We start from the raw sequence: 22,504 nt of genomic DNA, 5'->3' as shown, positions 1-22,504 counted from the left end.
ATAAAGTGATCTAGTCAAATCAGTCAGAAGCTGCTTTAATGCATTTCAATGATCAAAGTACTGAAGTTAAAAAAAAAAGTTTGTTTCAGTTACTAAAATTAGTAGTTCACCATTCTCGGACCACACGTTCTGCACTTTTAACTTCACAAGCACAAACACACACATGAACATATTTACATGCAGTTCCCATGTTTCTACTAAGGTTATACAGAAAACACTTTTACAAGTGTGATCAATCCCCCGATGCTTTTATAACAGAAGTCGTGTAAAAATGTTACAAAAAGAAAAGAAAGGATGGGCTTTGAATCATAGTTGGGCAACTAAAGTGATTCTGGCATATCCTTCCCTTTTAGTTTATTCTAAAAACCTCAGATTATGGATAACAGTTTTACTGTGAGGTATTTTTTTTGCCCAATCTAGCCTTGATTTAGTAAATAAAATGTACATAATTTGACAGACTGGGATCTGGACAAAACAAAATTCACCATTAAGAAAAAATAAGTATGTCCACTTCTCAGTTTTTATACAAAACAAAATTAGGCACCTTTTTTTCACTACTAACACTCAAAGAGGAGTATAGATCTGCTTTTAATTTACTACTGAAAGATTACAACTCCAACATAGCTACATTTTCATTTTGTACCACTTCTATTTCATGTTATTCACTGCAGAACAAGGCACTGTCCTCAGCAAACAGCAGCAATTAATTTGACGCTGCATGTTAAGCCTGTACTGGTCTCCCCATGACTATAATTTCCTTCATGGATTGCTGTTGGCAATCTTGTTCATTCCATATGCATTTTAAATACTACTGTTTCTGGGGATATTAAATATTTCAGATTAAACAAAAGACATGCAATCTTTGAAAACACAAAATGAGTTACATTTATGTTAAATTCCAATTAATCTAGGAAGGTAAAATTCAATTAATATTTAAAAAGTGAATAATTTCTTTTACTTACCTTTGATTTAGGGTCCAAAATTTTAACACCATAAATTGAGATCTGTAATTCAACCTTAGGTGTTTTCTGCCCTTCAGATTTCTTAATATGTCTTGCAAACTAGGAAATAAGAAACAAAGCAGAAATTACAGAAAATCATTATATAAGAATTTTTCAGCCTTTCATTCATGAAAAATTAAAAGATGCACCACCATTACAAAGTCATACTTCCTGAAAAGAAAAATAAAAGAATAAGAACAAAATGGAAAATTAGGTTCTAAAGAAACTTCTGCGATAAGGTTTGTTTGCTTAAAAACATGCAAGCAATAAGAAGTCATTAAACGGTGGGAAAGGGATAAAATATATCAGGCAAAAGAAAACACTATAGGTGTTTTTTTGGAAATAAACTAGATTACTTGCAGTTTTGGTGACTTGTCTGCACAGACCACAGAAAATAACACAGAGTTAGTCCATAACAAAGTAATTAAAACTGTACCAACTCTGTGCTACAGAACAAGTCAGTGGAGTTTATAAGGAATTAAGCTGCATTTCGTAGTAGAAGGTGGTGGTGGTGAAAGATGGAAATGGGTATACCAGAAATATCAAAATTACATGGATTTACGCTGACCCCCAGCAAAATAAAAAAATCCTCATCACTCATCAACATGTGGTGAGCCTCACATCCCTACATCATCCATTCTTAATGCAACATCTTTCATACTATATCTTTAGTTTCATTGAGTCATAACAGATTACTTTCAGAAGATGAACAGCCCTTTGGCATTTCAGCATTCGACTAACTTTGATATGTGGTTCAGCACAAAAAAGAAGAGCTGTCAAAGGGAAAAACACAGGATGATAATCAGCTTACACAATGATACTATCTCTATGTGCGACACATGTTCATGTGTAGGAGAGCACTCATGTACAGACATGGACAACACAAACACATGCACATGGATGGACATGTGCAAACACATGCTCATGTGTAGGAGAGTACTCATGTACAGACATGGACAACACAAACACATGCACATGGAGATGGATGGACATGTGCAAACACATGCTTGTGTGTAGGAGAGTACTCATGGACAACACAAACACATGAATATGGAGATGGATGGGCACGTGAAAACACATGCTCATATGTAGGAGAGTACTCATGTACAAACATGGACAACACAAACACATGCACATGGACATGGATGGGCCTGTGCAAACACATGCTCATATGCAGGAGAGTACTCATATACAAACATGGACAACACAAACACATGCACATGGACATGGATGGGCCTGTGCAAACACATGCTCATATGTAGGAGAGTACTCATGTACAAACATGGACAACACAAACACATGCACATGGAGATGGATGGGCAAGTGCAAACACATGCTCATATGTAGGAGAGTACTCATGTACAAACATGGACAACACAAACACATGCACATGGAGATGGATGGGCACGTGCAAACACATGCTCACGTGTAGGAGAGTACTCATGGACAACACAAACACATGCACATGGAGATGGATGGGCATGTGCAAACACATGCTCATATGTAGGAGAGTACTCATGGACAACACAAACACATGCACATGGAGATGGAGATGGATGGGCACGTGCAAACACATGCTCACGTGTAGGAGAGTACTCATGTTGAAAAATGAACACAAACACATGCACATGGACATGGATGGGCATGTGAAAACACATGTTCTTGTGTAGGAGAGTACTCATGTACAAACGTGGACAACTCAAACCCAAGCACATGGACATGGATGTGCATGTGTAAACCCATACTAACATGTATGAGGCACCAGGCACAAATGTATGCACACATGTAGGTGTTACAGAGGGCATGCATCAGGACTCACCTCTGTGCTTCCTTTTGTTCACTGAATGATAACCAGGGATGTAGAAACTGAAGATGTTAAGCATATGGTGGAAATATTTTTGAGAATCAGGTACAATATTTTTAAACCCTCTAGTTGGGACATGAACCAGTTGGTCAAAGGAGCTAGCACTACCAAACTCCATTATTTTTTGTATATATTTATTTGAGTTGATGTATGTTTCCCAGTTAACAGAAACATAGTTGAAGTCTCCCAAGAGAACAGTGTTATACTTGACAGGCTGGGATGTCAGTTTGCTTACAAATGTCTGATGAGCTGCAGATGACAGGGAGAGAGTACTGCAGTTGGCTATGATACAGTATGGAATTATATTCACCGTGAAACAGATATGCTGAAGTTTTGGCTTAAGAGTCTGGAGGTGAGATGGCTTCTTAGTAATACAGACTCTCTTCTCCAATAATTAGGCACTGAAACCCTGCACTATCACTTTTCTGATATTATGTTTAAATAGGCAAATATCTATATTTTCAAGAGCTAAGAATACCTTTAAGGAGTACAACTTTTTGTTTAAGCTTCTAGCATTCAGCGGTGCTACCTTTATATAGTTTTGATTTTTGATTAGCTTATGTAGGTAATTTGAGGATACTGACCTTCCCTAAAAATGTATGGGGGAGGACATGGTCATGGTTAATAGCCATGAGGGGAGCGGTGCAGGCCATCCCTAGCAAGGGTTGTTGATCATCTCCCTGGCTGTCATAAACTGAATCCGCTTTGAATGACACTGATAGCAAAGCCAGTAATTGAAGTTACTTATCTTTTGCTTGCATTGTGGCATCATTTTTGGGATGGTAGGATACTGCTCAGTGCTAGTTTCACACCAATTTCATATGCATATTCTGACAGCGCTATCATGTCACTCTTGATATGATCCAAAAAGGGACTTCTCAAGTCATTCACTCCCATGTGCACAATGACTGTGGCTTGATGGCCCTAATTAGACTGCAAATCCTGGCAGCTGAGATACAGCTAACAGTCATTCTGTCTTTGCTCAGCTCAGCGTGGTGAGTAGTGCATTGCTGTGCCTGACTATGGAGTCACCTATAACTAAGACTTTACCAGATGTACTCTTTCAGCCTTGCTGCCTTAAGGACTTCAGCCTGCAAGATGACTGACTCCTTTTTGTAGTTGCGTTGCAAGATGACTGACTCCTTTTTGTAGTTGCGTTTATTGTACCATGTTTATGTTCTTTGCTTGTCAGTGTGACACTGAGTATCCTTTATACCAAACCTTCATCTATGAAATCTTTGCGGTTAGACTTTTTAAGTGCCTCAGCATGAGAAGGCCTATATGTTTGGCTACAACATGGTGGGCATGGATGGGTGACATGCGTCTCAGAACCTGCAACATATCAGTTACAGTCTTTAATCTTTGAAGAGAAGTTGTCCTCCAAAGTTAGTAAGATACTTGCAGCTCTCACATATGGAATTGACTACAGGAAGACTCAAACAGTAGGTAGTTAACATGAGGCAATGAATGCTTGCACTACCTCAATGTTCCTACGCTAACAGGCTGACAACAGATGAGGCAAACTGTGACTTCATGATATCTAGTGCTTTGAGAAAAAGGGGTACAATGAGTGCTAATGAAGTGAATTTGTAGGAAGGGACTACACAACACTAGGATGAGCAGAGTAACAAATATATAGGAAAAAAGGTCAAACGTTCTAGGATGTGTACTGTGCACTAAGCAAGCAGGATATTTTTTGTAAAAGGAGAATATCTGAATAAACTTTTGTAATGTTAAGTGTCAGAAGAAGTGAATCCATTTACATTCCAAGAATGAATCTTAATCTGGTCTTCCATCTAAGTATTAACTTACAGCAAGTATTAGCCATGTAGACAGATGCTCATTAGTATACACTTTCTGCATATCTTTCTGTGTGCATCCATAACTCTCTATGGCTTAAAAGTTGTAACAAGTTGTAAAATAATAACTTCATCAACTCAAACTAGAGACAGTAAAAGCAGCACTCTAATTACTTACAAGAAAAAAAAAGTTAATCAGTTTCCAAGTATCTGGCATGCTGCCTTAACTTAGTATTAGCCATATTATGAGAGGTGAAAAGACTACACTGTCTTCAGCTATCAGCATTCACACAGCAGTTCATTAATAAAGGGAAAGAGAAAACTGAGAAAGTCTACAGAGTACAGAGGATAAATTCCTATGGGACAAGGAAAGACAGATCAGCTGTTCGTGACAGGCCAGTGCTGTTAAATAAATGCAAGTTTTCCCTTACAGCATCCTGTTTTGAATCAAATGAAAGGGTCTAAAAGGCCAAAATGCTGTATTTTAGTAGAAGCAGTTATGGGACCTTATTTCCTTGGGATGACTGAAAACTTGCCTGTCTAGACTCTGGTTAATTGTTTGAGTGACCCATATCTTCCATCAATTCTATGAATGTGCTTGAGCCATCCAGCAGTGTTTAATGAAGTTGCATTGGGAAACAGATACTAGTTTTACTTTTGCTTGCCTGTACATTGTAGTTTTGGGCTGATTTTTTTTTTTTTTTTTTTTTGTTACTGTAAAATACTCCATAAGCTCTCTGACAAGCGCTGGCCAATTTTTGCAAGTTCCAGTATAAGTACATTGAATGTATTCAGAGTAGATGTGGTAGGCAAGGATTCTTCCCTCATATTTTGTACTAGATCAGTCATACCAAGAGTGGTTAGGCAGTAGCAACTTCCAGCCTCCTGCAACTGCTTACTTGTTGAAGTTAAAGCAGTATTCATGCTAAAAGACTTTAAAAAAATCCCATGAATGAATCCAGCTGTAAGTGCTTTAGGGACAATGGATAACTATCTCAAAGCGAAACACACATTCATGTTACAAATGATAACTCAGTATTACTTAATGACTGTTTAATTCTATGCAACGATGCCTAACTATATATACATCTTTTGTAAAATAGCTATGTCTAATTGCATCTACACTAGTTGTGAAACTCTTTCTGTGCAACTGTTTAGTTGTGTTAAATTACCCAGTCTTTAGCACTGTTTTAACTGTGTGTGTGTTTGCGTGTGTATATATATATATATATATATATATATATATATATATATATATATGCGCTGCCTAACTCTGTTCATAATGTTTTATTACTCAGCCTTTTCAGCTCATTTAACGGAGCCTGGGTTATGGGTGAAAAGGGTCAGTATATGAATCTGCTTACCTGGTCAACAAATACTAAGTAAGCAAATAAATAAAGGATGGTACAGGAAGACATGGTGCAGCTGCAGAATCTGACATCCATTAGAAAGAAGGATAGCATGGAGTAAACAGGCAACAGTACAGAGTGATTAATTACTACTTGGATATACAGATGTACTTACTCAGTGTAGGTATGTTGTGGATCCATAGAATGGAAAACTAAAATTATGACTGGTGAGATAATCCTAGAAATAATTCATGAGGGTATGAGATGGGAGGGGAGAATGAGGAAGGAAGACTTAAAAGCACATATAGGGCTTTCTTCACCATCACAAAAGGCATCATTTTCTTGTATTTAAGCTATGACTTATTTGTATGTCACACCTACTGTCGAAATGACTTTTTCCTTCTTTCTCACTAGATGACTTATGTCTTAATGTATTTTTGTTCTCTGTACATGTCATATGTCTGAACTGACAATGTATGGAGGAAGGACTGTGACATAACATGCAGTGAAGACCTGTATGTATCTGATGAGTTTTTAAGACAACAAAGAAGGGAGGGACCTAGGGAGGGTAAACAGAGTAAGTGAAATTATGGGTCACAGTTTACTTTGGCACAGTATTCAGAGGTTTCCATTCAAAAATGTCAACATCAAGTTCTTTACCATAATCCAAAATCTGGAGATTCCATTTGCTTTCATTATTTTAAAACACATTTTCTGCCAATGGTCTTGAAAGACCAAGAAAAATGCATGGAAAAGAAGTACCTCATAAGGTATAGGCACCTTCAGTATCTTAATCTCAGTTGATAAAAAAAAAGATTAGGCCCCCAGACATACTTCTATGCTGCTTACAGTTCGTCCCAAAATTGTTTAGTTGAGGACAATCAGTAAAATATGATGCCATGAAGCAACCTCATAATACAGGCATTACAAACACCTATTAGGAGAATGAGAGACAATATACTGAATCACTAAAGAATGTGAAATGAAAAATGCAAGACTCTTCTTCTGAACAATCACATGGCAAAGGTAGAGGTGGAAAAGTTTAAATGTATAAAGATGGGAATTCTTATGAAACAGTGAAAGCACACATGCTGACCTCATGCCTGGTTCTCAAAATTAGGTTATTAGCACATTGAGTTGATTATGAAGATGTTATACCAAAATGAGGAACAGCTGGAAACTTCAACTTATCTAGACAACACTTGATTCTTGATAATGGAGATTGGAAAGAAACAAAACTCATATTTGTGTGTTCCCTCTCTTACAGCAAATATAAGTTTTTAGTTTCAAAAACACTTTCATACAAAGCCAATCAATTCAGAGTTGTTAAAAGTTTTTTGGACTTCAACAAAAGTAAGATATGTGTTGCTTTACCTCAGATTAATATACATGCACAAATCCTGACTTCTCTTTTTGGTCAGTATAGCAAGGTCCCCTCTAAAAGTAATGGTATGCACCATAAATGCTGAAAGTTTCAGTCAGAGAGCAGGCCAACTGTCACATCATTGTGATAAACATATTTAACTAACGCAATTCAATAATAACCTTTGCAGTCTCTTATCCAATATGATAGTTAACACAAGGCTCTACACCCAACTCACTCACTACCCCTACAGTGTAGCAAAGTGAGGCCATCTCTTGCAATTTTATGCTTTCTTTAAAATCTTGACTAATCTATAAGGCAAACATGTACTTGACAATGGCAACAACTCTGGTGTGATATATTAGGACCTATCAAAGACCTTTGACAGTGTTCCTCATATTGCAATAACAGATCCTCTAATAAAACAGAACCTTAATTCCTATATCATTGCATGGATGAAGTTCTACTTGAAAAATAGATGGCAGTATGTTAGGCTTAGGAGTCACCTTTCCAGCTGCTAAAGAGTTTCTTCAGGGATAACTCAGGGCTTGGTCTTAGACCTTGTTTTATTTAACAGGGCGTTTTCATTATCACCTATTAATGGCAATCAGTTGGTGTTCAAATGCACAGATGATATTATAGTTGGAGGATTCTTAACTTCCTTACCTGATTTTCTGGAATTTACTTCATATATGTCTAATGTACTTTGAAGGCTAAATACATATGGATTACACATTAATTTAGAACAAAGTGTCATGGTGTATTTTGACATAGTCATCCTTGATTACTATCATTTAAGAAATTCATGTATTTAGGGACTTAGGAATACATGTTAAGTCAAGTCTACAATTTAAGAACAATATAAGTGATTTTTAATGAAAAGCCATGGGCATTATGGGAGTGTTATTAAAAATCGTGCTAGGTTTATGCCTGTTTTGGTAAAATTGTTTGCTACCTATGTTAACTGAATGACTGAATACAATTCTTCATTTTGTGCTTATTTCAGAAGTGATTTATCAGTGTTAGAAAGTGTCCAAAGAAAGTTTACAAAAAGAATACTTGACTGGAATAAATTGTCTTACAGTGAACATCTAGAAAAAAACTTACTTTATATTCAATAAGCTATTGCTGTTTATGGGTCAGATTATGTTTAATATATCATGCCCTCTGTGATGAATAATTTCATCTCTTACTGAATATTGATATGCTTCTCACTAGTAAAACATTATCAGGGCAATGTTATACCTTTCAGGTCTCCAAATGTAAAACGGCTTTATATTTCTTAGCTCAGTAAAGTCTCGGAATATGTTGCCCTTTTATGTCATGTAGAGTAGTTCTTTAACTATAATTAAGAATATGTTACATACCTGGTATGGGAGGCAGATTCACGCATGGAATGTGGCGCCTGCATTCTGATGGTCAATAATCTGTATGTAGTACACTCAGACTATAAAAGTATGAAATGATAAGTTCCATATTACAGAGGGAATCCATAATATACATGTGCACATATTCATATAATTAGTCTCATGAATCTTAGGGTTCAAAGACAGAACTCTTTGCTAAGTAAATTGATGCAAAATTAAAAGTTTTTATAAGATAATTCATCATATTTTAAAGCTCTCTTGGTCTTTTTTGAATAATATTAGAGATGTGGACATTGACAACCATGTTTTTGTATTTTAGACTTTAAAAATGTGTTTACCATTATTCAGCATCAGGTGGGATTGAACTGTTTCAAAGAAGTTCTATCAATGCAATTTTATAGATAACATAGAACACAAACTGATTATGTACTTTATGAAACTTGTGTTAACTAAAAACTGCATGTTTTTTGAAGGGAAGCACATTAAGCAAATCCCTGGGGATGTGACAGGAGCAGCATACTCTATAATTTTTGCCAATTGTGTGGTATGGTGGTTGGAAAATGTTTGCATTTAGTCACAGTTTGTATAATTATTGTAAAGCCTACTAATGCAACAAAGATGATATCTTTATAGTATGGACAGGAAGTGACACAATTTAGCAATTTAGTATCTTATTTCAAGACTATTACATAGTTTTTCAGATTTTCATATCATGCTGATATTGACAGTGCCATTTTTTCAATGTTACCCTTCTAAAAGATTTTTTCATACAGAAAGACTATGTTCAGTAACTCATTTTTTGTTCTAGAAGCTGTCATCCTTTTCATCTGAAAAACTGACTTAAAGCAGATGACCAGCACTCCTAGATTTGTGTCAGATGATTGTGTGTTTATGGTGGAACTAAATAGTTTGAAGAATGTGCTTTTAGAGAGGGGATATCCTGGGAAATTGGGTTGATACCATGATGAGAGAGATTTTTGAAGGGAGATGTATCATGTTTCAACCAATTTTGGAAGCTGGCTTTAAAGCTTAGAAAAAAGGGAAAGAGCTTTTGATTGTGACAAATTTTCACATTACAATATTCAGTTAACTGTAACATCAAAATAGATGCAGTTTTAAAATTCTGGGAGACTGTTAGGAAATCTAGTTTACCTTTGGAAACAATTGGAGTGGAGCCCCATATAATTTTTTAAAAAAGTCCAACAACAAAAGGATGTTAGAAAGTGACAAACCTGCTCATATTGTGACTAAGACTATAATGAACAAATGTGCTCAATGCACATTTACAGATGAGGAAGAGAACAGGAGTATTTTTAATCAAATGAATATGTGGTGAAGTAAGGGCAATTTTAATTGCAATACATCAAAAGTGATATATTTTGCATGCTGTAAAACTTGTGCAATTTATTTGGAGAAAACAGTGGTAATGCTAAGGAAAATAATTTATCAGCATGTATATTCCATCAGAAATCTAGATACATTTAATGACCTAGGGGGACACACTACTGTCTGACCTGATTTTTGAGGGGTTCGGGATTTCAGTCCTGGAAAAATAAATATTCTATATAGAGGTAGGGAGAAAAAAAAAGTGAACAAACTCTGACATTCTGTGGCAATTAAGGTTGAATGCCATGTTTCCATGGTTGAATGAATTCATATGTATAGAGGGGCAAGTAATATTTGAAGAGCACCCCATGTAATTTATAATGTAAACATTGTATTCATTATACACAACTCATTTATAGTACGAAATGTAACACATTATTACAGTTATAGTTTTATTTTGATTGATTTTACATGATATGGAAATATTTAGTTTTATTTGCATTTACAAATGTTTAAATACATTGTTTTGAAGTTATTTGTGTAGGCTATCATGTGATTTTTTTTGGTGTGGATATTTAAATGTATGTAGGATCATTGCAAATAGGTTCTAATGAAGTCTGATAATGTGAACAAAATCACTTAACCTTTTTGATTTCAACTGATTAAACAATAGATTTTAATCAACTAACATTGTTTTGATGATGTGTAAGCACAAGCCAGAGGTGTCAAATATCTTAAAATTATGTACGTTTCTTTCAAAAGTTAAAGGTTCATTCTTTACTTTGAGGTAAAAATATATGCTTAATGATCATGTGCAACCATTTTTTGAACAAACCTGCAGTCTATTTTTTTTCTTCTGAGATGACAGGATGGCTTCCTGCTCCAATCTTCAAATGCAGTTTACTGGCTATTCTGTTTCATTTTACTCCTATTTCCTGCTCACAGTCATTGGCTTTCCATGGACTTAAGACAGTACCTTTTTTGTCTTTGCATCATTTCACTTGTCACTTTGATGTATCTTCCTGCACTAGCATTCTGGTCTTTTTTTTTTTTCTTAAGTAAGCAAATATCATGCTAATGGTGTACACAGGCTGAGCACAGTGTCCTTTTGTTTATGGAACAGGTCTTGCATTAACATGCATTTTCCAGGCAAGATGAACTATAAAACTCTTGTCATTAGTGTCAGACTGTAATTCTAAGTGATTTACCAGAAAATTGAAACTTTTATGAGGGATGGACAGGGTAAAATATGAGGCAAAATCAGTGATGCACTGCAAAATTTATGGACAGATGAAAGGTAAAATTAATTGACATTAGGCAAAATCAGAGACAATTAAGGTCTATGCACTTTGTGCTACACGTGCTGTGCTTGTGAGACAGTAAAAAAGAAGTAGCCTTCACATTTGTTTTCACATAAAATGAAGGCAAAAAGCATGGGGGGGTTGAAGATGGATTAAATAACAATGTGTAACTAAACCTTAAAATTGAAATTTAAACAAAAAAGTAGAAGTAAAGCAGCTCTAATCTAAAAATCCTCTCTATGTACACCTTTCTCCCCCTTCTGATCACATATTAGACTCTACTGACCCTAAAGTAATGTCAACAAGGAAGCAGAACTTAGTATAAAGTAAACAATGAGGGTACAGCATGTTATGGCTATGGAGGGCATTTTTGGAACAGGTCTTTCTTAAAAAGAAAAGTGAGAATGCAAACTTAAAAGACATCTAAGCTAAGCAACTACTGGGGAAATGCATTTTCAGAACAGATAGGTTACTTTTGAATTAGTCAATTTGTACATGATCATTAAATACAAGCATGTAATAGATTAATTCTACACTTTTCAGTACCACATTAGGATATTACTTCAACAACAGAACACAACTGCATAAATATTTCCCAAATGTAATACCTTTCAATATTATAATACCTTTAAGTTTCATGTATTCAGATATGAATTTAAAACATTTTATTACTACAATATGGCCATATTCATTAAAATGCTATTTAAGCACTCAGCCACTGGTGCTGTCTGAACTCCTTACTAGCATTTTTAGTTAATTTTCTATAAATGGAGTACTTGGGGGAGTGTGAGCTTCTCATACTACTATATGAAGAGCTACTATAGACTAGGCCCCCATCGAGCAATGTATCAAGATGTTATGGACTCAGATGACCACTCTGTCTTTCACCTACCACTGCTTCTGGAAATGTGTGTTGATACCATACCTCTCAACTGTCCAGATTTTCATAGAAAAGTTCAGATTTTTGCTTCATATTTTTGAATGTTCCTCATTAAATTTGTGGCAAATCACTGAGGACTGACATCACTAAATAATGAGATGCAGTTGAGCTTCAGACGTCATATTGTTTAGAAGATGTATGTTAACACAAATCCTATTATTCTAGCAACTTTCTAAATTTATAAGAGCAATATTTAAAAGGTAACAATTTGAAATGTTGGGACCTGCTAGATTCTAATCCCAAAATGTCAGGACTGAATGGCTGAAAGAAAAAGTGTAGTATATATAAAGTCAGAGATTCCATTTCTTGGAATATTCCCCTTTCTACAAAGCATGGCAGTCTTTGACTTGGTATATATAATTTTGGGAGGAAGAGCAATTATTGAGATTCGCTCTTCTCCTGTGCTTCATTAGGTTTTTTTGGGGGTGTTTTTTCATTTTTTTGTCACTTGGCATTTTATGTGTTGAAATTTCAGTAGACAGCCATTGAAAATCTGTGCACCCATTATTATAGGCTTTGTCAAGATTTCTTACACGAATGGTCATATGGTTGACATTCTTTTCAGATCTCTGTCCATATTATCAGAGCACTTCTCTGCTGGAGGCATGTTGTACAAAGCTTGATATAGTCTCTGTTTATCAAACTATTGTTTTAAGCAAATATCTCTGGCTTTTACATCGCAACTTTTCATTCTAATTGTTCAAAGCTAGTTTTCTCCCTTTGTTTCTCTAAAAGTTAAATACTTTAGTACAAACTGTTCTTCTTTTAGTCTTTTTAGATGGAATTGGGTTTTGAAATAAAACAAAGAACAGAGATAAAGGTTTTATTGTTTAGTCAATGAACAATCCCAAAGGCTTGGAGTAGAAGGTATGGTGAATCAAAATTGTGTGTGTGTGTGTGTGTGTGTGTGTGTGTGTGTGTGTGTGTGTGTGTGTGTGTGAGATAGAATAAATCTATGTACTTTCTCTGTGTATTAAACTCTCTGGATGGAGGCAGCTATTTATTTATCCTTACAACCACATGAAAACCCACTCGGGGCACAAAACGTAAAAATAATAACACAACAGTAGAACCACAGGGGACGCTTCACGAAGAATGGTGAAATAAACCACTTTTAATACTAATGATAGGAACGACTTAGCGCTTTCACCAGTACAACTGGCTTCTTCAGAGTCGTTTGATACTTCACATTGCCATGAATTTATTGCACTTAACCCACAGCCATAGGTTAAAATCAAAATGCCCCACCCAATAAAAACATCAAACTACTTAATATATATATAGTCACACCAAATACACATAAAAAATGTATATATACATACTATATAAAAATATAAATATATATATATATATATATATATATATATATATATAACAACACTAATAATTGATAATGCATAAACATGAAAAACATAATAAAATTAACAATGTGTGGTGTTTGCAACCAGCTTTCACAATTAAAATTACATTAAATTTGTTGAGATTTCAACTTCAAAAGGGGTTTTAAAGACACACTATCATTAAGCCCAGGTGGTTTCAGTGCATCAAGTCTTAACTGCCACTCTGTTTCTAGGGCACCCACTTTATTCACTGTGTCCCCACAACCATCAAACTCAGAAATCCGTCCTACCACAAAAAACAAGAATTTGTTGAAATTGGAACATGTAGTACTGTGTAAGTATAACGCATTATGCATGTCATTCTTTCTAATGGATCTAACATGTTCTGATATCCTGTCTTTCAACCTCCTAATGGTCTTACCTACGTAGAATGCCTCACATGACATGCACGAGGCCACGTATACTAAATTCTTAGTGTTACAGTTGCATTGACCAGGACATGGTATAGTGCACTTGTAACCACACACACATAAATAAGATCCTTCACTGATAAATCTACACCACCTACATGCCCCACATTTTCTCATACTTGATTTAAATTGTGGTTTGGCTTTCCTTTCCAACATTCCCTTCAAGTTGTCACCTCTACTATAAACAATCAGAGGGTCAGGGCCCACTATCCCTTTGATTTCATCACTTAAAACGCTTCTCCAAAGGTTTTTCACCATTTTACCTAAATCAGGTGCTCTGTTGTTATAGTTTAACACAAGACAAGCTCCTGAATACTTTCCATCAGTTTTATTACTTATTGAAACCCTTGAATATAAAATAGGCGAAAACCTAGTAGCCCTTCCTCTGACCACATCCTTTTTAATTTTGAGAAGCAATTTTAATGGGTATCCACGTTCCAAAAACATTCCAATTAATTTAAACATCTCCACCTTAAAAGTTTTCTCATCACTCACTAATCTTGATGTCCTGACCATTTGCCCCTTGATAACACCTTTTCTCTGATGCCACGGGTGACAACTATCAAAATGTAACAGAGAATTCTAATAATTTTCTTTCCTGAAAATATTACTTGAAATCCCCCCCCTAGTTTTGCTAATGGTTAAATCCAAAAAATTAATAACATCTTCATTCCAAGTGTATGTAAATTTGAGAAAATTGGTCGTCCCATTCAAATATTCAACAAATTCACCTGCTGTTTTTTCATCACCCTTCCACAAAATCAACAGATCGTCCAAAAATCTGTTGTACAACACAATGTTACTATTGAATCTGGAAGAAACAACATACTGCTTTTCCCAAGTAAGTAACACTGAATTAGCAAAAACCGGGGCACACTTCACCCCCATTGCTACTCCAGATACCTGCTGATATGTTTCACCCTCAAATGAAATAAAATTATTCTTTAAGAAAATCTCCATCAGGTCATATAAAAAGTTAAACTTATTTGTATCCACCATACTGCTCTCTACAATACTATCATAAAACATATCCAAACCTGACTGGTGTGGAATGACCGAAAATAAATTAATAACATCAACTGTCAAAAAACCAAAAATTACACCACTCGTATCCAAAGCCCTAAGTCTTTCAAGGCAATGCCACGAATCTCTAGGTATATGGGCAGTTCCACTGACAACTGGCTTACACATAACATCAATGTATGCCGCTAAAGGTTCAGTCTTAGATCCCCTTGCTGCCACAATAGGTCTAAATTGTAAGTTGTCCTTGTGTACTTTTGGAATACCAAATATACAGGGAATTGTTGGAAACGTAACACTCAAGTAATGAAATTCCGTCTCATTAATAACCCCTTGGAATAAAGCATCTTGTAAAAACAAATCAATTTTGAGATACGCTCTGTTAATCTCATTGGTGGAAACCCTCTTGTAAGTGTTTTCATTGTTCAAAATCACAGACATTCTAGAAACATAATCAATTTTAAACATTACTACAATCCCCCCACCCTTGTCAGGTTTCATAAATCTGAACTGGTCAGAAATCCTGTAACATTTCAACAATTCTCTTTCTTCTTTTGAAAGATTGTCTGTTTCCTTATTATTAGACGTCAAGTTTCTTCTAAACTCGTACTCAACCAACCTTTCAAACAACACAATCTCAGCATTAGGGGGCGGTATAAAAGTACTCCTTCTTTTCAAAGCTTGGGTACATGTATTGGAATTCCCTCCATCATTCTGCTTCCCCAAGGCTGAGAAAAAAACTTTTAAATGTAGTTGTCTTGTGTACAATTTTAAGTTAATGAGTACATGAGCAATGTCCAATCTAAAATTAGGTACAAAACTGATGCCTTTACAAAAAAGATCAAACTGTGCATCACCAATCTCAATGTCAGTGTAGTTATAAATACAAAAAACATTTCTCCTCAAAATCTGATGTTTCAAGGCTTCACATCCCTCCAAACACATATCCCCATTGTTGCCATCATGGAAACTCATAGTACATGATAACTCATCACCAAAAAAATTCATCAAGGTCATCCCAACAACACCATTCAATGACAATTTACCATCATTTTGTACAATGCTACAATTCAAATCCAAATCTGCATCATTATTGTTCGTAAAAAAGTCGTCATCACTATGCATTAATAATGACCCCTCCTGTTGGCTCTCCCCCCCGCATGTAAGACACTTGTGGTTTTCCCACAGTCTGCCCTCTGTTCATGAGCCTCTCCGACCTCCGCGGTCCATTCTGTTGCTCTAAAAAATCGTCATTGACCGGCTCAACAAAATTGTCATTAAACACAGTGCCCTTAGGGTTTTCTTCCCCGTTGCTAGGTGGAAATTTAAAACCCGGGGGGTATGCACAATTGTTTTTATAGCCTGTGGTGTCCCTTGCAAGCTTTTTCTGTTTCAAAGCCAAGTTCTTTTGTACAAAGGTTTCAATGTTCATAACCACTTTATCAAAATTACTCTGATAATGCTGAAACAAGAGGTCGCTAGTAATACTCACATTTAATTTACTAATTTTGTCCTGCATTTCTAGCAACTTTACATCATTATTACGAATTATAAATGGTAAAATGGTGAAAAACCTTTGGAGAAGCGTTTTAAGTGATGAAATCAAAGGGATAGTGGGCCCTGACCCTCTGATTGTTTATAGTAGAGGTGACAACTTGAAGGGAATGTTGGAAAGGAAAGCCAAACCACAATTTAAATCAAGTATGAGAAAATGTGGGGCATGTAGGTAGTGTAGATTTATCAGTGAAGGATCTTATTTATGTGTGTGTGGTTACAAGTACACTATACCATGTCCTGGTCAATGTAACTGTAACACTAAGAATTTAGTATACGTGGCCTTGTGCATGTCATGTGAGGCATTCTACGTAGGTAAGACCATTAGGAGGTTGAAAGACAGGATATCAGAACATGTTAGATCCATTAGAAAGAATGACATGCATAATGCGTTATACTTGCACAGTACTACATGTTCCAATTTCAACAAATTCTTGTTTTTTGTGGTAGGACAGATTTCTGAGTTTGATGGTTGTGGGGACACGGTGAATAAAGTGGGTGCCCTAGAAACAGAATGGCAGTTAAGACTTGATGCACTGAAACCCCCTGGGCTTAATGATAGTGTGTCTTTAAAACCCCTTTTGAAGTTGAAATCTCAACAAATTTAATGTAATTTTAATTGTGAAAGCTGGTTGCAAACACCACATATCGTTAATTTTATTATGTTTTTCACGTTTATGCATTATCAATTATTAGTGTTGTTTTATATATATATATATATATATATATATATATATATATATATATATATATATATATATATCTGTATGTATATTTTTATATAGTATGTATATATACATTTTTTATGTGTATTTGGTGTGACTATATATATATTAAGTAGTTTGATGTTTTTATTCGGTGGGGCATTTTGATTTTAACCTATGGCTGTGGGTTAAGTGCAATAAATTCATGGCAATGTGAAGTATCAAATGACTCTGAAGAAGCCAGTTGTACTGGTGAAAGCACTAAGTCGTTCCTATCATTAGTATTAAAAGTGGTTTATTTCACCGTTCTTCGTGAAGCATCCTCTGTGGTTCTACTGTTGTGTTATTATTTATTTATCCTTTACTGACTAGGCTAGTCTCACTAAGCTAGTAGCTTCTTTTCAGGGGAGATCCAAGGTATTTATACTACTAAGGGAAATTTGGCCAGGGCCATTGGAGAACTTCTCCTACTCATTTTGATGGGGACCTTTGATGAGGCAACACCTCTTGCTTCCATTCTGGGGGTGTAGGTGGCTCAGAGAAGCAGGATGCTTGTTGTGTATGGCATTAGAAACTGGTTTTCAAAGTTTCATGCAGAAGTCAGAGATGCAGGAGGAGATTAATAACACTGATTTGTCTGTGGATGTCCGCAATGCTTCTGACAAGAATTGGATGAGCAATGGTGAAGTCAACTGAGACTCGACTTCAAACGTTTAAGGAGAAGGGGTTAGGAGAAGTTATGTGGAAGGCAGTTGAGCATTCCCACTGAGACAGAATGTAGGGCAGAATGGAATAAGTGGTGAAGGAAATCAGTTCTTCACAAGATTTGGAGTGCAAGTTCCAAAATGTTGTGATAATGTTCATTTAATGTTTTTTATTTTAGAACAAGTGCAGAAAAATCCAAGAGGAGAAAACTGTGAGAACCTCTTGGAGTGCAGTGAGCTACTTTGGCAATTGACTTTACATGCCAGCAGATATCCAGGCTTAAATTAAGTTATTTCTATTATTCCAGTTTAAAGACTGAGAGCAAGAAAATAATAGTATGTGCATGCTTATACTTTATTTTAATATATTAAAGTGTTTTTAGGATGTTGGTTTTATAAAAATGTTTTTCAAGTTATTTACACACATTTCTATACTTTATGTTTATATCTAACATGCTGGTTTTAATGGTGCTGCATCTTTAAATACGTTTAATTGCTTTATTGAAAAGGCCTTTTTATTGGTGAATTGTAAATGATTGAGTATATATACTGTACTAGAAATGTTCTGTCTTTAGTTCTGATGAAATTCAAGGTGTTTGAATGAAAGAGCTAAACTGCTGTCTTTTGTTGTGATTTATTAAAGAATTTGGGAATACACCTACCGACTACTTATTTCTGTTAACTGGTGTTCAGAAGGCAGGATTTGTGCTTTAAAAATAGTGATTAGACATGAAGTAGGGGATTTCTTAAAACAGTGATAGATTATTTTTTGATAGCTGAAGGAATACAGATCATGGAAGATGGTGTAGTGGAAGTTTTATTATTTTTTTTTTTTTGGATCATAGAGCAATTTGGGTAGTGCTAAAAACAGAGAAGAGTATATTTAAATAGGTAAAGGTTTTAAAAGACTAAACAAGAAAGAGTGGGTAGGAAAATGGGAAAATGTGGTTAAAATTCAGGGAAGATCACATTAATATGATGCAGTTCTATAAAATTTGGTTAGAATGGTGGATTGCTTTTAAGAGTAAATATAAAAAATATATATATAATTTTCCAAAAGGATAAGAGGAAAGAAGATAAAAGTCCAGTATGATAAGTGAAAAAGCATTTGAAAATTTAAAAGAAAATAATTATAATTATTTTAAAATGAAAAAAATAAGATAATTATGAATACAATGTGTAGAGATACTCTACAGGTAAAAAAGAGGAGGTAGCTCTGTATCTTACTAAAATAATGAAACACACCCAGTATAATTAGGAAATTGAAGGATGAAAAGGGTTTAAAACAGACAGATCAAAAGTATAATGAAATAGTGGTGAATTATGTTCAAGAAAGATTTGGACATAAGAAGATAGAAAAAAAGATGATATAGAAGGTGAAAGCATTAGCAGCTCGAGATAATTTATTTATTTTTTTAATTTTTTTATTTATTTATTTAACATTTGTTGACCGGGAAAGTCCGACTAGGTTCCACAGATCCTGTTTTCAGCGGAGGCCCGGGGAGAAATGCTCCAGAAGCATGTCTTTAGAATGTGGGAGGAAACCGGAGTACCCGGAGGAAACCCATGCGAACGCAGGGAGAACATGCAAACTCCACACAGAAGGCACCCCAGCCGAGAATCGAACCAGAGAACCTCTTGCTGTGAGGCGACAGCATTAACTGCTGCACCACTGCGCCGCCCTAAGGCCTTATGGCCCTAATGCCATAAGGATTTGGAAAAGAAAATAACAGCAGAATAATTGGATAAAATATTAAGCAAAGTAAATTTAGAAACGGCACAGGACAAGATGGGATAGACTACAAGTTGCACAAGAATTTAACAATAGTACAAAATAATTGTTTTGTAGAAGTATTAAATGAAAGGTTGGATATGTTTTTTTATTTATAAGGCACTATGTAATTGGGTATTTCAATTTATATGGAAAAAGGGTTATAGAAATTATAGCGGAATTGGAGGCTGATAGTAATGAGTGATACAGATTATAAAATCTTTATGAAGTTCATTTAAAAAAGTACGGTATGTAAACTTTTATATAGTTTACAGGATTCCATATATATTATTAAATGGAAAGGATGCCAAGAACACTTAATGGTAGTTAGAGAATTAGAAGATGAAATATTAAAATAGGAAGGATTAATTATGGTAGGAGACATAAGTAAAGCATTTGATTCTTTACAACACAGAGTTTTATGGGATATATTTAAGTCTTATAAAATGTGTATAAAAATAATGAATGCATGTGCTATGTCTTATAAATACAATAAAGTAAAAGTATTGATTAATAGAGGGTTAAAGTGAGGAAATTAGCATTAAAGAAATTAGCATTAAAGAGGAATTAGTCAAGGATGTTCTTTTAGTGGCATAATATTTACACTAGTAATGAGTGCAGTTATAAGTAATATTAATCAACATATGAAATATGTAAGATATGTGACTAGAAAAGAAACTGAAGTACCTATCATGTTATCTTATGCCGATATTATATTAATATCTAGACACACAGCTGGGATGGATGAGTTAATATTGCATTAAATAAGTGCTTATAAAGAACAGGCATGTGTTTGAATAAAGAGAAAAGTAAATGATTCATATATGAGGATAATATAAGAGAAATTGAATTTAATATGCAGGAGACAGAAATATTAGGGATTAGATTTCATAGGTAGGAGTTTTTAGATTTGTAATGGAAGAATTCTATAAGAAAGATCAAATATATGTGCAGTTTTTGGAAGACATTTGTCATTTAAAAAAGTTTATTTGATTAATTCAGTGGTTCTTTGAAAATTGACATATTTAGCTGGTGTGTTTAATATGCCAACATTAAATGAAAAAAGAAATATTGAATATTACGTTTCCTTTTATATGGGGTCCAGATTGAAGAGAGGAATTTTGTATGTATTTACAGTAAGGTGTAAAATATAATAGAAAGATTTTTTGAAAAAGTAATACATTGAGCTGTGTGAATAAGATTATAAATATTGTACAAAGTATAAATGATGTTTAATACATTGCTCTTAATATAAAGGACCCGTTCTCTTTTTGATAGGTGCTATGGGATTTTTATATCCATCTGAGCTACCACCAACTCAAGCTGATGGGCCCTCAATTTAGCATCTCATCTAAAGGACAGCACAGTCAGGAGTGCAGCATCCCCTTATGCTGAACTGCAGTGTCAGCAATTGATTTACTTTGTGTGGGAATAGAATAAACAGCCTCATGTACCATAGGTGAATGTGCTAACTGTTGCACCATTGACACTACTAAAGGAGTTAGATGCAATTTATAAGCAGGGATGAATGTATCACAAGTTAAGATGGTGAAAGATTTATATCTTGAAATTAAGTATTATACTCCAGCAAAGCTAGATGCACATCTATGTGACAGACACTAGAAGTACTCTAACCTTTCTTCATGAACATTTTTTTAGAGTTTGAATTGTCCTGTCAGCTTGACCATTTGGATGTAGATAGTATGGGCTAGTGGGCACATGTTAAAATTCCCTCTGCACTGAAAATCTCTTGAATTCCATATTTGTATGCTATGGCCCATTACCCAATATCATAACAGCAGGTATGCTCCATCTAGAAAAATTTCTCAGTGCATTACTCACACCACTGCTTGGTGTACTCATCGACCTCTGAAAATCAGTAAACTACAAATAATAAATGTACATACAATTAGTACAGTCACTAACATGTAACATGCCAGTTCTGTCTTTTTTGCACAGTCTTCCTGAAAATTGCTAAGACATATTTTCACCAAGACTATTGTTACACTATACACTGCATAAAAAGCAGTCTCAAATCTCTCCCTCACTACAACCTAACATTCCATGCCATTGTGTACACTTCATTTATACTTCACAATCTTAAATGTGACATGTTTTCTTGCCAACATTTCTTTGCTCAGATAATTAGCCACTCTTACTATGTTTTAAACATCAGGCTTTGCATATAGCTTATTTCTTCATTAAACAAAAAATAAAGACGCAGTTCTCTTCTTACCGACAACTTATTTTCTGAACCAGCTTTCACAGTCATATCTCATAGCATTCTCAGAACACTAGTGAAAACTCTCAAATTTCTTTTTAGTTAAAGGCAACTGTAAAATGTTCCTGTTTACTTCAACTTCTTCTACAAAATAATCTAATTTACTTTGATATGCACTAAGGACTACAAATATCTGCTATTAGCATTATTTTCCTGGTTTATAGTTTGCATGTTATTCTTCTATAGTATTACCAACATTAGTTCAAGTTCTGGTAATGCTTTATGTAAGGACTTCCTAAATATATTCTACAATGGCTCATGGCCTCTTTTAACCGACATTGTTTTCCCATAACATACATATGGAAATCTTAACATTCATACACTATGGCAAATGTCTTTTTCTCTATTCA

At 34.9% G+C, this 22,504-nt stretch overlaps 1 protein-coding gene across 3 annotated transcripts in view; it reads right to left on the bottom strand.

Moving 5' to 3' along the window:
• The window catches only part of GULP1 (GULP PTB domain containing engulfment adaptor 1), a 4,195,041-nt gene that overhangs the window by 882,207 nt on the left and 3,290,330 nt on the right, over window positions 1-22,504 (bottom strand). For all 3 annotated transcript variants that reach the window (XM_044075155.1, XM_044075158.1, XM_044075157.1), the window contains exon 13: window positions 963-1,061. In XM_044075155.1, the coding sequence (XP_043931090.1) occupies window positions 963-1,061 (99 nt within the window). The remainder of the gene's footprint in view (window positions 1-962; window positions 1,062-22,504) is intronic.

The sequence above is a fragment of the Protopterus annectens genome, chromosome 6.part0, assembly GCF_019279795.1.
Source record: "Protopterus annectens isolate FY-2018-M chromosome 6.part0, PAN1.0, whole genome shotgun sequence".
NCBI classification, from domain to species: Eukaryota; Metazoa; Chordata; order Ceratodontiformes; family Protopteridae; genus Protopterus; species Protopterus annectens.
This window is presented reverse-complemented; position numbering and strand designations above follow the sequence as displayed.